General features: G+C 39.9%; 2 protein-coding genes across 2 annotated transcripts; one reads left to right on the top strand and one right to left on the bottom strand.

Moving 5' to 3' along the window:
• The first annotated feature begins 269 nt into the window (after positions 1-269).
• Positions 270-8,531, top strand: pcgf6 (polycomb group ring finger 6). Its single transcript, XM_047603784.1, has 10 exons — positions 270-611; positions 975-1,074; positions 2,145-2,241; positions 2,399-2,454; positions 2,547-2,606; positions 2,703-2,820; positions 4,004-4,031; positions 4,433-4,531; positions 7,523-7,609; positions 7,703-8,531. Exons 1-10 carry the CDS (start codon positions 537-539, stop codon positions 7,745-7,747), a joined length of 765 nt encoding a protein of 254 aa, XP_047459740.1. The 5' UTR covers positions 270-536; the 3' UTR covers positions 7,748-8,531.
• Positions 8,532-8,846: 315 nt separating this feature from the next.
• LOC125019209 (alpha-internexin-like) lies at positions 8,847-13,367 on the bottom strand. Its single transcript, XM_047603783.1, has 5 exons — positions 13,029-13,367; positions 11,773-12,003; positions 10,932-11,459; positions 9,244-9,368; positions 8,847-9,172 (listed from the first exon to the last, which is right to left on the bottom strand). The coding sequence occupies exons 1-5, from the start codon at positions 13,320-13,322 to the stop codon at positions 8,998-9,000; spliced, it is 1,353 nt and encodes a 450-aa protein (XP_047459739.1). The 5' UTR covers positions 13,323-13,367; the 3' UTR covers positions 8,847-8,997.
• Between the last annotated feature and the right edge of the window lie 1,054 nt (positions 13,368-14,421).

The following is a 14,421-nucleotide window of genomic DNA, read 5'->3' as shown; positions in this document are numbered from 1 at the left end:
AAAAAATAATTTATTTTAGTGTTTTAGTTTGGCTCAAGTTCCGACACCGGTAACATGGAGGAGTCACGGCGCCTTCAAAATATATCCGCTGAATTTGTAAATTTCCGTTTGTACCTATTAGCGAAACATAGAAAACACCGAGTTGGTATATTTTGTTTTATATTACGTTATTGCTCTTATATTATATGCATGCAGGAAATGTATCTCATTTTTAAGTTACTTTCCTCAGTGGTACAAGTCGCGTCACATTTATTCTGAAGGTCTACGGCCGGAAGTTTTCGCCGCTGGGCTCGCGGAACAAGAGCGCGAGTTGGGAACGTTGAGCGAGAAGAAGGAGCTAAAGTTAGCATATGTAGCTTATTTTTAAGTATTTCAAGTGTTATTTTTTTAGCCAGTTCACTCAACCTTCGACGTTTTGAGCAAAGTTGAACTTCGCGCTAAAAGAAACAACAACAATTAAGTAAAATACTAATAATTTGCCATTTTGTTCTCATGACTGAACGAGATAAGCAAAGTGTGGTGTAGTGTTGCTGGAAATGTCTTCGCCTCCGTTTAGTCGCAGGAGTCATGAAGAGTCAACAAACATATCCGAGAGCGACTCAGAGGACGAGGTAACACAAACTTCATCTCACAATCAAACCAATCTCTCTCTCTTCCACTTTATTTCATTCACAACTAGAGTCTTGTTTTCACGCTGACAACTCACGACCATGCAGACTTCCTGCAAACACAGATGCATGGAAAATAGAGAGCTGGCTTCTTGTGATTGCATGTATTTTAAATGCATAAAGTTGCACACATTTCCAGACTTCATTGTCTCAAGGACTGCTGCAAGAAATCTTTCTGTGCAACTCATCAGCATGTTATTTTTCATGTAAACATTGTGTGTACAGATTTGTCTAGTGTGTGATTGCTGCTGCAACATTGACATTAAAAAAGTACATGTCTGTTTACTTTTATTTCCTTTTCCACAGACCATGCTCCCCCTCAATCAGTTCTACCCATACATTCGCTGTTCTCTGTGCCTCGGTTTCCTCATCGACGCCACCACCATCACAGAGTGTCTTCACACATGTGAGTTCGTAGCAGAAGTGGACTCGCTGCAGTGTTTTATGATTAACCAAAGGGTGGTAATCACAATCAAAATACGTTTTTTATTCCTTCATGGGAATCGTTTTGTTGCTCCCATAAAGCAACAGTTACAAGGTGACAGTCAAATACAAGTAGAATAAGAAGTAATATATAAAAAATAAGATGTAAGATACATAGATACCAAATAGTACAGAAGTGTCCACGTTATAACATAAGTTAGATGTTGCAAATAGATTATTAAACACTTATACTTAAGGCTTTTTTTAAGTACTGTGACCTACGTCCATAGGCTTTATAACAACTCCACCCAAACACTAGTCGGTGCTGTGTCTTTTTTGCAAGTTGGGTTAATTTTCCTGCTTCACTTTACAACAATGGCAACTGAAACCTTTGCTGAAATTTTGTCCGAATTTCGCCAAACAGATTCGTACAAATGTGTTACGATTGATCTGCTTGGTAATATCATGTTTCCGTTTTGGTATTTCCAACTGTTTATCCATCTCCAAATCCATTCAAATTGGTTGTTTTGGATCAATAAAGATGTAAGACTTGGAGGAAAAGTTAACTGAGGAGGTTTGCAGATCAAATCCGCTCCCTAAAGTCTCAGGCCCTCAACCCTCATTTGACTTAAGCAACATCAGCTGTAAGTGGTTGAGCACGAGAGTCTAAAGGGCTCCAGATCCCGTAAATAGAAACAGAACAGCACTTACCTCCTTTTCACGTGACGTTACCTTGACAACGACGTGCTGTGTCTGGGAGTTTTGATTTATGATCTCCTTGTAGCACGTTATAAAGTTATAAAGCTCGATAGGTGAACACACCTACGCTGAAACCCTGAACAGATGCATTTTCTGTAGCCTGTGAAATAAGCATCTTATGAATCTTATGTCTTATGATTTTCATCATTTATCTGCTCTCTCCCTGTTTGACAAGAGTCTGGTCAGATCCGACCAAATCATCAGACTGCGATAATCACAATCAACGTTAGTTCATACACGTAAACTTCTTCCCTAATCTGTTTTGTCATTTTCTCGTCCTTTGTCTTCTCTTAGTTTGCAAAAGCTGCATCGTGAAGCACTTCTTCTACAGCAACAGGTGTCCAACCTGCAGCATCGTGGTCCACCAGACACAACCTCTGTACAACATCAGGTGGGTGCACTTATATTTCACCTTGTGTCCCCATTGAATGACTTTAATAATGCAGAGTTACAATTATGTGCTTATATTTTCTTACTTACACCTTATTTTCCTTAAAATATAATTAAAAAAATATATAAAATAAAGCTTTTCTTTTCCTTTCCTGCAGGCCCGACCGTCAGCTGCAGGATATTGTTTACAAAATGGTTCCCTTCCTGGAGGAGTGTGAGTACAGACACATGCACACACATTATAGACACACACACACACACACACACATGTATTTAATGTAATTATTGATCACTTTTTTTTTGCAGCTGAAAGAGAACAAATGTGCAACTTCTACAAAGAGAGAGGCCTTGAGGTGCCAAAACCAGGTGAAATACGTTAGATAACGGGTTAATTTCTTGTTGACATTCATTCATTAACAGTTATTTTCATAATCATTTAATCTTCTCTCTCCTTTTACGCAGTGACGGCCTCCCCTCAGTGTCCTGTTGTGTTGAAGAAGCAGAGGAAGGAAAACGTTCCCCAGTCTGTGTTCACCATTCCTCCTGAGCTGGATGTGTCTCTGCTGCTGGAGTTTGTCGGGTGAGGATTTATACGGTCGTGAGTAAATAAAGTCGTATCAATGTGGCTGCACAAGCACAGAAACTTCTCTGAATCAAGTTCACCTTCGACGTGAGATGCTTAGTTCCTGCAGACGTTGTGTGAAGTAGTAGCATAATAAACAAAATCAACTGCACAACAAGGCAAGTTGGGGAAATGGAAACTTAAAATAAAGTTATAAAAATAATAAATAAAAGTGGAGCACACCTCTCTTGTTGAAGCTTTTATCACTGTCTATTAGGTCGACTGAGTATTCGACCCATGCAGAGTCACTTTTCAGCCGGTTTATTATTATGCAGGATTTAACGCAGAAGCCTAAACTGTGGGTTAGGGCTCAAGTTGTTTATTCAAATTTAAAAAAAAAAAAAAAAGGTGAGCAGGTGCTTCATGTCTGTGTTTGTAGTCTTGATTCCTATAATAATAAACTACCTGCAACAGTTGGAAAAAGGAGAAGTCAGTGGACAGTTACTACCTGGGTGAGGCCACTTGGTGTATTTACAGACGACTCAAAATACCAGGAGGCTCCTCTCAGACCCATCGTCAGCAGCTTAAACTCAGTCGCTCATAACATCTCTAAGCATCTGGGCAACACTTTGCACCACATTCAAAACTCCGACAAAGTCAGGAACATCAGTCTGGGTCCATGTTTAATCCCAGGACTTTGCACTTTGGTATTTATTGGTGATGTTTGTCAGTAAAGACTCAGCATCTGTGTCCATTTACAAAATACCAACAAACGAGTTTTATGTGAAGGTTAATTGGTGCTATCTGGTCTGTCGCTGGTGGGAATCATCTTGAAAATGTGAGCACAGAACATCTTTCTCCCTCCCTGACCACTTGAGGGCCCCACAGACTTACAGCTGTTTTTAAACAAAACCTAGAAACAAACACATCTTTTTTAAAAAAAAACTTTGTGCTGAATGTATTTATCATTTATCTTAACTATTTTCTTGATCATCTTTCATTTATTGCTCTGTAGCACTTTGAGATTGCTAAAATATAAAGTGCAATACAGATAAAATTTATTATTATTATTATTATTATTATACTCATCTTTCGTTTACTCTAAGGAAAAACTTTCAACCCGGTATTTAGCTCTGAATGAAGGTTTGAACGTCTGTACGATAAAGTTTTTGCTCATCTTGGATCTTTTCTTTGTTTTCAGAGCTGAAGAAGGTATCGACAACTACAAGGTAAAGACATTTAACACCTAATGTTTCTTTTTAGATTGGTAGTCGTGTCTTGTAGCAGCGAATTTGAGGGAGTTTTTGGACATTTTGAGCTGTTTTATTTATCCTACAAATCAAGGACATGTTGGATATGATTTCAGGAAGAAAGTTCTCTCAGTATTGCTTTACTTTTCTGCTTCTTTGTTGTTCAAATAAATAAAATGAATGGGTAAAAAACGCTTATAAAGCTTCTGACTAGTTGATATCTTCTGACATGATGCTCTGAACTGTGAGTCACCAAATATGACTTCAAGTGTAATTTCCACACAGAGAAACACATTTGTTTTCATTCTAAATGTGTGTATTTATTGAAATATACACAGATATATGGGGGTTTTAACCCTGATCTCCTTGTCCCCGTTTAGCCGCTGGAGCGGCGCTACGTCCGTGTGTCCGGCGACGCCACCATCCGCCACGTGGAGCTGTTCATCAGGAGGAAGATGGAGCTGAGCTCGTCCTGCCAGGTGAGCGGCTAATGAGTTCACAAAGTGACGTGGTTGAGGCTTTGATCCCCGTTCTTCTCACTTGGAACAGTCCACAGGAAATCGGTATTAAAGTTTAGCGTAGGCTTGTACAACAGGGGGCGTGTGTTAGGAAGGACCTCAGGGCTAAGAGTGTTAACTCCTGCAGGAAACATGTGTTACTTCACTGGTTGGTACCTGATGATTCATGTTAAAACTACTGCAAAAACAGCTTCACTAGAAAGAAGCAAAATGTTCTTATATTCCATCAAATCATCGTGTATTAAGAAAAGAAAATCTGCCAATGAGTTAAGCTATTTTTTGCTTGACAAAAATTCTTAAAACAAGCACAAAGTTCTTGTCTCTGAATAAAATATAAGATGTTTTCTTTGATACATGGATTTTTTCCTTTTTTTGCAGTGTAGGGATGAGTATCGTTAACGTTTTATCCGATATCGATGTCAAACTGGTACTTTTGAAACATTACAAGTGCTTAAAGAATGAAAACACACAAACTTTATCCGAAAATGTTGCCATAAGGCATTTTGTTACATGCAAGTTGAACAGAATATTAATTTAAATATTATAAATATAAGAAATAAATGAACCAATATAAAATTAAATTCACAACAAACTGTCACATAATTATCATAATGAAAACATCACTGAATTGAAACATGTAGAAGCAAAAACATCTTCTTTCAGCAGTTTTTCTGCAAAAAGATGAACACGTTTGACTTTTCAATAGAGCTAAGAGGTGGTAATTAAAATGGTTACTACCATTATGTCATTATGGTACCAAGTATTGGTAAAATGTTTGTTAGGATTTTATTTATTGCTTAGACCCCAGTTGAGGGACGATGGTTTTAGACTCTAAAATAAACAACAAATAAGAGTTTATGTGATTTAGATATTTGATTTGTTCTTTTAATGTATGAAAAAAAAGAAATCAGGAAGAGAATTTAACCAGAAAACAGACGTTATTCGGTTCATATAAAAACAGATGTTTTTGTAGCTGAAAAAGAAGAACTTGATGTCAATGATTTTGTTTGCTCTCTATTAAAAGTTAGTAGAAATTCAGATATTACCTCTTAACATCTGTGTTTCATGTGACACATAAACAAACTCTGTGTTTTACGCAAATTCACGTTCTGTAGTTGTGGCTCTGCTACTTTCCATCTCACCCCACTGCATCAGACAGTTTTAATTACTTTGCAAATTACAATGGATGATAAAATGTATATTTGATACTATTTATCCCGGGGAAGAAATTACCAGCGACCTGTCAGTATTTAAATCAGCTCCAACTTTACCAATGAACACATTTATAAATGATTTAATGGTTTCATCCCTGGTCCAAACGAGTAGATAGTTCAGCTACATCTCAACTTTGCGCTCTATTATTAGAAGTTACCGGAGGTCCACAGGTTAAAACTAATCCTTTTTTTTGTTTTAGACAGAATAATAGAGAGGTTTCTTTTGTCACACACCTAATTGAAGACGTCTTCCAGATACAGGAGGCGTCACTGGAGCTCGACTCTCCATCAGAACAACTTTAATCTGATTTAATCAAACGATTAGTGCCGTGCCTCACATGCCTTGTCTCCGAGCGCGATTATAAATATCAGTCTGCTAATTAGAAGTGTCCCACTGTCCTGAAAATAAATGTGGCTGCTCAGTCAGTGATGGGGTTGTGTGTTTTATATTTAGTCACACGTGGACGAGGATTAGCAGCTTACACTGATTTCCCGGCTCCGCTGCTCTGATCTGACTGGACAAACTCAGAGGTCACTGTCCATTAAACCAGAGCTGCTGTCACTCTTATCCTCATACATTAGGTATTACAACACTTTAACGCCCCAATCAGGTTTCTTTCCCTCCTCGGATCCAATACCAATCATTTAATAGTTGGTATTGGCCAATCAGATGTTAAATCGGATCAAGTTGGCTGTACTGAATGATGACCTCACCAAACATCCACATTGCATCTTCTTGTTCTTTGGTTTTTGGCAGCTTTGACGCTAGCAAACAACAAGGGACCTGTGTTTGGTTTGGTTTGTGATCCTGTACGTCGTTGCATGCGGGTGGTGGACTCTACTTGACTCAACAAACTGATCCTTAAGGCCAGTGATGATGTTGTAGAGGTGGAGCAGGAGCAGGATGTTCCTGGACTTGAACTCCTTCCTCCCGCTCCACAGACACTTATAGTGTCCCGTCAGTCCGGCTCGTTCTGTAACGACTCCAAACCCAAACACTTGTTGGCGACTGAAACTTGGTCATACTAATGTTTGTTCCTCCGAACCTCCTCACTTAATCTTTCCTCCATCTTTATTCTTCCAAAACAATCAATTTGAAAGTTGCAGAGATGGAGATGCAGACGGAAACACACTACAACCAAATGGACCCATCATAGCTCTTGTGGTTTGTGTAGGTGTCTGCAGAAGTATAAACCTCCTATAAGCCAGACCAGAACTAAATAACTACTAAAGATCAGGCTTGACTGAAGCCTGATGCCGATCACTTTAAAAATGCCTCCATCCCTGGTTCCTCTTCCCTAGTTGTGTGTTTCCTTCAGTACTAATAAGCCTTAAATTTGATAATCCCCATTTAAGGTCTTGAAGAGGTCTTAAATACGAGCATATTTTGCATAGTTATTACATTTAGTCTTAAATCCTCACGTCCTTTTATTTATTCACTTTATGTTTAATGCATTTCACAGTTAGATCCGTGTGGTTCTTTGTGAAATATAACTATTAGCAGTAATGTAGCTATTAGTGGAAATAAAACTACAAAAAAGACCTGGAGGTGGAATCCAGAGTTCAGCCAATGACAATAAATGTTATTATTTTCCTTATTTTTTGTATTTTATGCAGGTTTTAAATTAAAAAGGTGTTAAATTCCACTTGTTCAAACCTGCAGAAACCCTGTTCTTTACATTTTTGTTTATTTTTTTTTGTTTTTTAGACATTAATAGAGCTCCCTTTGTCTTTGCAGGTGGACGTCGTTTGTGGAGACCATCTCTTAGACCACTGCCAGTCACTTAAAGACATCCAGAACGACGTGGGTGAAGAAGCACTACAGGTAGGAACCGGTTTATATTTTAATGTGTTAATAGTTGGGCCTTTAATGATCCTTTTTTTTGACCTCTTTATTTCCTCCTCTCCGCTCCACCAGGACGGGTTACTGGTGCTACACTTCGGTTTGGTCCTCCCCTCCTGAACTGAACTCTGGGAACGTTTTGTCAGACTCATAATGTGAAGTTTTTTGCATTTGTCATTAATGCTACTAACTGTAACTACTGCATAACCATCTGAGAAGTGCTGTTAAAGACAGTTCACTTCCATATTTAACTCTACTTAAGCACCAACACTTACAAAAAAATGGATTTACTTGATTCTGAATGAGTGAATCTTCAGTCAGAAAACTCTCGCTGCTGTAGCTGAAACTGGAACTAAGAGTTTTCTTATGTTGTCAGAAAACAGGGACCTCGCTATCTCTATATCTTTGTTCATTTTTATTATAAGGGCTTGAAATGAATGAAATGAATAAAACACCACAACTACCAAAGGTTTTTTTTTGTTTTTTGTATGTATGTATGTGTGTATGTACTTTTCTCCAGCTTTGGGATCTGTGTTTAATTATATCTCAAGTCTCATTTAATTAATTCACACATTTATGAGCTGTGTCTGGAGTTTGTGTAAAGACGTTTTTCTACTTGATTTTTGTCAATTTGAATGAATAAAATAAATACGTGCGACAACTGAAAAAACGTTTCCTCATTCATCCACGTTTCACGATTTTTAGAAATGTACAAATTAAAGTTAACCTGAGATTTTATGATGTGAAATAATGTAAATGACATTCACGGTCATAATGTCGATCAGCCACAACATTATGACCACTGACGATAGAAGTGAATAACATCTTGTGACAATTCGTTGTTCTGTTGGGGAAAATTTTGGACCCGACATTCATTCATTCATTCATTCATTCATTCATGTGCCTTGACAGAGCATGCAAACTTTGAACCCAGAACCTTCTGTAAGATAAGATTCACGTTCAATCTAAGATTTAAAAATAAATATATTAAAAAAAGCCACATTTTCTCATGTCATTTTTATTTGTTGTATTTTCCAGTGAATCTGAAACGAGAACAAGTGGTTGACATCTGCATCTGTGCTGTTCATCATATTTTAACTAATGTGTTAATGGTTTAATCTCCCATTTATAGCACTTGGATTAAAAGTCTTTTTTCATTACTTGGTCACATATTTACCGGGGAGGACGTGTGGTGTAAATATTCAGCTACGTTCCTCTGTTTAACGTCGGACACTTATGTCACTATCAATACTCACAAACCATTGATTTTTTTACTTTGAATGATGATCTAAATCCTGAGAATATTACACCGTTACAAATACACATCGTTTGACTATGAAGGTTGAACGGATCGTCGTGTCTGCGAGTCCTCAGTTGTTGGAGTTCTCGTCCTTGTCCTCCCTCAGCTCCTTCATGGCTCCGTCTTTCTCCTTCTGGCTGCTCTTGGAGAAGTCGGCCGGGACTTTAGCCGCCTGGTAGACGTAGCTGGAGGAGCTGAACGACATCCCCGAGTTAAAGTGAGTCTCCTCTCCCTCCAGAAGTTTCCTAAGAGAGAGAGCGTTATTACCAGACTGGACAGGAGGAGCTATTAAAAGCATTTTTGTGAATGATCAAACCTGTAAGCCGCTATCTCTATGTCCAAAGCCATCTTGACGTTGAGCAGGTCCTGATACTCTCTCAGGTGTTGAGCCATCTCGCTCTTCAGGTTCCTCAGCTCGGTGTCCAGGTGCCCGATGGTGTCCTGATAAACGTGTGTGGGGGGGGGGGAGATACGACAATCAGACAATCAAGAGAGGTCATCTGAAGTTTGGAAGACCTTCCTGCAAAGAAAGGCCCGCAGTGAAAGGCCAGGTGGCCTCGCTGTATCCGATTTAGCAGGTCGGAGGTTAATCTAATTCGCACACGCAGCGTCTGTTCTCGTCCGACTGAGCCACACTGAAGGTCGCAGACTTCACGCTGAACCTGAGATAGACCTTCATCGTCACCTCAGAGAGGAAGTCAGGACGGTTTTAAACCGGTCATTCTTACAGGAAGAAGGAATCGTTTATCTCTCTACTCCACTTTATGAGCAAATTTCCTGTGCAGATTCTCAGTCTTCCAGGTCTAAAATGAAAGAAAAGCAAATGCAACTGGACTTTTTTTTGAGTTTAAGACTCATCTCTTCAGTTCTAATCGAGGGGTGAGGAGTTAAGTTAGTTCCTGATGCATTGCACCGTGCAGAGAAGACACCATCCAGATTAGTCATGAACGCACCATTCATCGGAGGAAAAAGGACAAGAACAAATAGTCTGATCCAACTACAGGTTTAACACTCAGTTAAAGCCCAACTCCTCCACCAATACTTTAAAACCAAAGAATCTACTGGGATGAAACGTCTACAAGAAAGTCCAAGTGATTTTCTTTCGAGTTTTTTGAATATTTACCGCGACCTGGACGACTGAGAACCTTCACAGGCTTCACCACATGTACATATAAAGATCAATAAATGAACTAGGCTATGTCTGTCCCCACCTGTTTCCTTTCTCTTAGTATAATAAAAACAAAATAAATGAGTTTCCCCCAAACTATTTAAAACGTTTCAGCAGTCATAATAATCCGTTCCATGCAACAACTACAGTATATAATGTAAATCAGTGTAAAATGAGTGTGAGAGGGATGGATTTGCAAAAAAAAAGTTGTGGAGTTGCAGATATAACACGACACTGAGACCCATCTTCATGATGTCTGCAGTTGTTGTTATTTATATGTTTTATTGTACTGGTCTGGCCCCCTTGAGATCAAATTGAGCTGCATGTAACTAAAATGAGTTTGACCCTCCTGCTCTAAAGCTTCCACAGCTGTTTAGTTTGACCCTTTACCATTCCAGCCTTTTTTTGCAGAAAAACTCCTATTTAGGACACACCCAAAGTGAACTGAACATTTTGGAGCTCATGCATGGTCTTGGTCTCTTTTCAAAGCCAAGACTCTGAAGTATCTACCACAGTCAGATAGAGAAACCATGAATCTATCATCTATCGTAGTCACCTTATGAGTAGAGGCGACTCTACGCTAGACGTGTGGGATGTCACGCTGCGCTCGGTTACCTAACAGCTTTGCTCAAGCCGTGACTCGGCGATGAACTTGAGCCCGAGATCTACTCACTTCCAATCCTATTATTCTGCAGAAACGCGGACGGTAATGACGTCTTACGTTGGGCCGAGTGCAAGAGTTGTTTGTTTTAGTGATACTCAGAAAACACCAGTCGCCCTAAACCCTCTGTTTCCAACAAACTGCTGTCATCCCGGTGAGCTCTATGATCGCTTGCCTGCATGGCTGTGACCTCGACGTTGTGCGCCTCCTCCATCTCCGCGATCTGCCTCTCCAGAGACTCGTTGGTTCCCCTCATGGTCTCTATCTCAATGGTCTTGGACTGCAGCTGCCTCCTGAACTCGTTGATCTCCTCCCTGCTGGCCCTCACGGCCTCGTTGTTCCTGGTGGCCTGCTCGCTCAGGCTGGCGAACTTGCCCTTGTACCACTCCTCGGCCGACTGCAGGTTCTTGGAGGCGATGGACTCGTACTGGTTGCGGATCTCCTTCAGGGCCGAGGTGAGGTCCGGCTTGGCGAGCTCGAACTCCACGGCGCCCTGCTGCGCCTCCATCATGCTGGTCAGCTCCTGGATCTCCTCCTCGTGCACCTTCTTGAGGAAGGCGATTTCGTCCATCAGCGACTCCAGGCGGCGCTCCAGGTCCAGGCGGACGGCCGTGGCGTCGTCCACGTCCTTCCTGAAGGACCTCAGGGTCTGCTCGGCCTCCTCCCGCGCCCTCACCTCCTCATCGTACTTCACACTGAGCTTCTGAAATGAGACATTAAAGGGAGGAAGGTTAAGAGTTAAGAGACAGTAAATTTCCAGCCTATGTCCTTAGGACATTCTTAAAATAAACTGAATGCTGTTCATGAACATGTTGGAGCTCATTCATGGTCTTGGTCTCTTTTGAAAGCCAAGACTCGGAAGTTTCTGTCACAAAACTCACTCTAAAAAATAAGAAGTTGTTGGGTTTGGTTGGGTTGAACAAAACGTGTCGGTTGAAAATGACATATTGCATCATGCAGCGCTTACGCAAACACAACTCGTGCACAGAGGTTAACCTCTAAAACCGTGGTGTTACCTGCAGCTCGTCCTCCATGTTGTTCTTCTCGATCAGGACGCAGTCCTTCTCCCTGCTCAGCTCCTCCAGCTTCGAGCGCAGACCCCTCAGCTCCTGCTGGTAAAGATGAGCCACCCGGGACGGCTCGGTCTGCTTCTGCCTCAGGCTCACCAGCTCCGTCTCCAGCACTTTGTTCTGCTGCTCCAGGTGCCTGACTTTATCGATGAACATGGCGAATCGGTCATTCAAACCCTACGTGGCGGGATGAACGCTTGTTTATCGTCGAGCAATTTTAAACAAAAAGAAAACGACAACATCATCTGTAGAAGCTCCTGACATCGTGTACTCTATAATCTTCTAGTTCCACCTCCAAAAAGCTTCTAAACCCGACTTTCTTTGAGCTGCAGAACCGTCTACACCGATCAGGCATAACATTATGATCACCTTCCTAATATTGTGCCTCCAAAATGATCTAACATGTTATAGTTTAAGCCTATTTCACAGTACAAAGAGTCATTTGATTCATTTTCTGTATTAAATATAATATATATAAATATAACATACTGATAAATAACACATATCACATAAATACTATACATTCATACTTATCTTCTGACTAATTGTTTTTTTATATATATAAACAGCTACTATCAGTTTTTAACTTTTATTTTTTATTTTTAATTTGTATATATAAGTGAATCTTTCCGGTAATATAAATAAAATGCATTTATTTGTGGTATTTTCAATAATTTTTGAGTCAGTTTGTGGCTTTTTGAGTTGGTCTGGCGTCTGTTTACACTCAGTTTAATGTTTAAATGCAAAGTTTTATGCTACAAATATATTTTTGGTATAACCGTACAGTTAGTCATCGGAAACTTTGCACAAAATGAGATATTCTGGCGTGTTTGTGGATCTAAATGCATGGACTCCACTTACCAATGATGAATAAATTAAATAGAAAGAAGAATTTTGAATTAAGTTCATATATTTTTTTTTTCTTCTTCTCCTTATAAGTGAAACTTTGCAATAATATAAATAAAATTCTTTGTGGTCGTTTTGAATCATTTTGGAAAAACAGTTTTGTGTTGGTTAAGCATCAGTTTGATGTACTTTTGTGTATTTTTATAAAAACTAGATGGACACTTAGCAACACTCAAGCAAATGACAACACTTTTATTTATGTTAAGATAGTCTAACATGCCTAAAGTCATTTACTGATGTGCAGGAAATTAAATGAATCACCACTTCTATTCTATTCTTGTAATCTGCCCCCATACCTGCAGCTGCTCCTTCTCGTTAGTCCGGATCACTTTGAACTCATTGTTGACCACGGAGGTCTGGGACAGGTCCAGGGAGCCCATGGGCATCGCGGAGAAGGACACGGAGGACCGGCCCGTCCTCTTGTAAAGGCTCAGGCCGGACGCGCCGCTGCGGGACGCGGCCGCGGGTCTGAGCCCCGCGGACCCGCGTGGAGACGCGCTGCCCATGCGGCCGGAGGAGTCAGAGAACCGAGGATTGTCCCCAAAAATCTTCCTGTAGGACGACGAGGTGTAGCGGTCCCCGTAGCTCATCTTTGCTGTGACTCAGAGACAAAACAACCTGTGGGAGCTTAAAGAGCTTTGCAGGAGATTAGGATCCTGCAGGTGGAGCGAACCATTTACTGCCTGGTTCTACCCGGGGGACATGATGATGTGTTGAGAAGTAGTTTATTTCAATATATCAAACTTGTTGTGAACGTTCTGTCTTGTGATTTTGTAAATACATTGCAGTCTAATGTACATACAGTATGAGTTAAGAACACTTTAAGAAGTATATAAATAGTATGCTACCAGTAATATGCTAAGCAAATACTTTAGGTTTCAACTGGAAAAACACCAGAAAGAAGAAAGTATTCTTTAGTTTTAGTAATTCTAAGTTCATAATGTGATATCCCTCATACACTAGTAGTATATAGATGAGTGAACTTGTTGTATACTTGAAAGTGTAGGTTTGTAAACTTAAAAATGTTCCAATTTAATCCATTAAATTAATATACTTTCCAGTACACTACAAGTACATGGTCCTTTGTATACGTGCTATACTTGTACTCAAGCATACTTGAGTATAAATTAACATGCATGCATAGACAGCTGCGAATGAGTTGATCTGAACCCAAGATCCTATAAAAAGCACAAGTTCTAAAGGAGACAATATGAGCATCCTGACAAATGAGTCTCTCCTCATGTTAATAACTTTTAAATCTCTTTTCTCCTTCAGGATGTCACTACAGTCCTCCACCACACGGGGGCGCAGCAGGACAGCACATTTCAGGGTACGGATTGAAGGCATTAAAACAAACAGAAGAAAAAACAACTTATATCAGCTATTACTCTTCTTGGAAGGCTTTACATAACATTTTTGGATGGTTTCTACAGGAATTTGTGCAATGATATAAAGACTTAGCTCAAAATCTCATCCCAAACCTTCCACCCCAAACTCATCGAAACCATGAGTGTTTGCTTTGTGAACTGGGACCCAATCGTGTTGGAATATGGAGTAAAAGGAACCTTAACACAAACTGTTGCCACAGAGTTAAAAAAGCTTAGCATTTTCCTAAACGTGTTTAAGGTTATTTTATTTCATTTAATCAGGAAATGATCCCATTGAGATTCAGAATCTCTTTTGCAAGGA

Source organism: Mugil cephalus, chromosome 13 (assembly GCF_022458985.1).
Source record: "Mugil cephalus isolate CIBA_MC_2020 chromosome 13, CIBA_Mcephalus_1.1, whole genome shotgun sequence".
In the NCBI taxonomy this organism is placed as follows: Eukaryota; Metazoa; Chordata; class Actinopteri; order Mugiliformes; family Mugilidae; genus Mugil; species Mugil cephalus.
The sequence above is the reverse complement of the archived record's forward strand: the minus strand, read 5'-3'. Positions and strand labels throughout refer to the sequence as shown.

Bases quoted from the DNA above. Each gene is read 5' to 3' on its own strand.
- pcgf6 (XM_047603784.1), top strand. From the start codon at position 537: ATGTCTTCGCCTCCGTTTAGTCGCAGGAGTCATGAAGAGTCAACAAAC. The intron at 4,032-4,432 runs GTAAAGACATTT...GTCCCCGTTTAG, and splicing joins AAGGTATCGACAACTACAAG to CCGCTGGAGCGGCGCTACGT. The intron at 4,532-7,522 runs GTGAGCGGCTAA...TTGTCTTTGCAG, and splicing joins AGCTGAGCTCGTCCTGCCAG to GTGGACGTCGTTTGTGGAGA.
- LOC125019209 (XM_047603783.1), bottom strand. From the start codon at position 13,322: ATGAGCTACGGGGACCGCTACACCTCGTCGTCCTACAGGAAGATTTTT. The intron at 11,460-11,772 runs GTAACACCACGG...GTCTCATTTCAG, and splicing joins ACATGGAGGACGAGCTGCAG to AAGCTCAGTGTGAAGTACGA. The intron at 9,369-10,931 runs GCAAGCGATCAT...CACGTTTATCAG, and splicing joins TCGAGGTCACAGCCATGCAG to GACACCATCGGGCACCTGGA.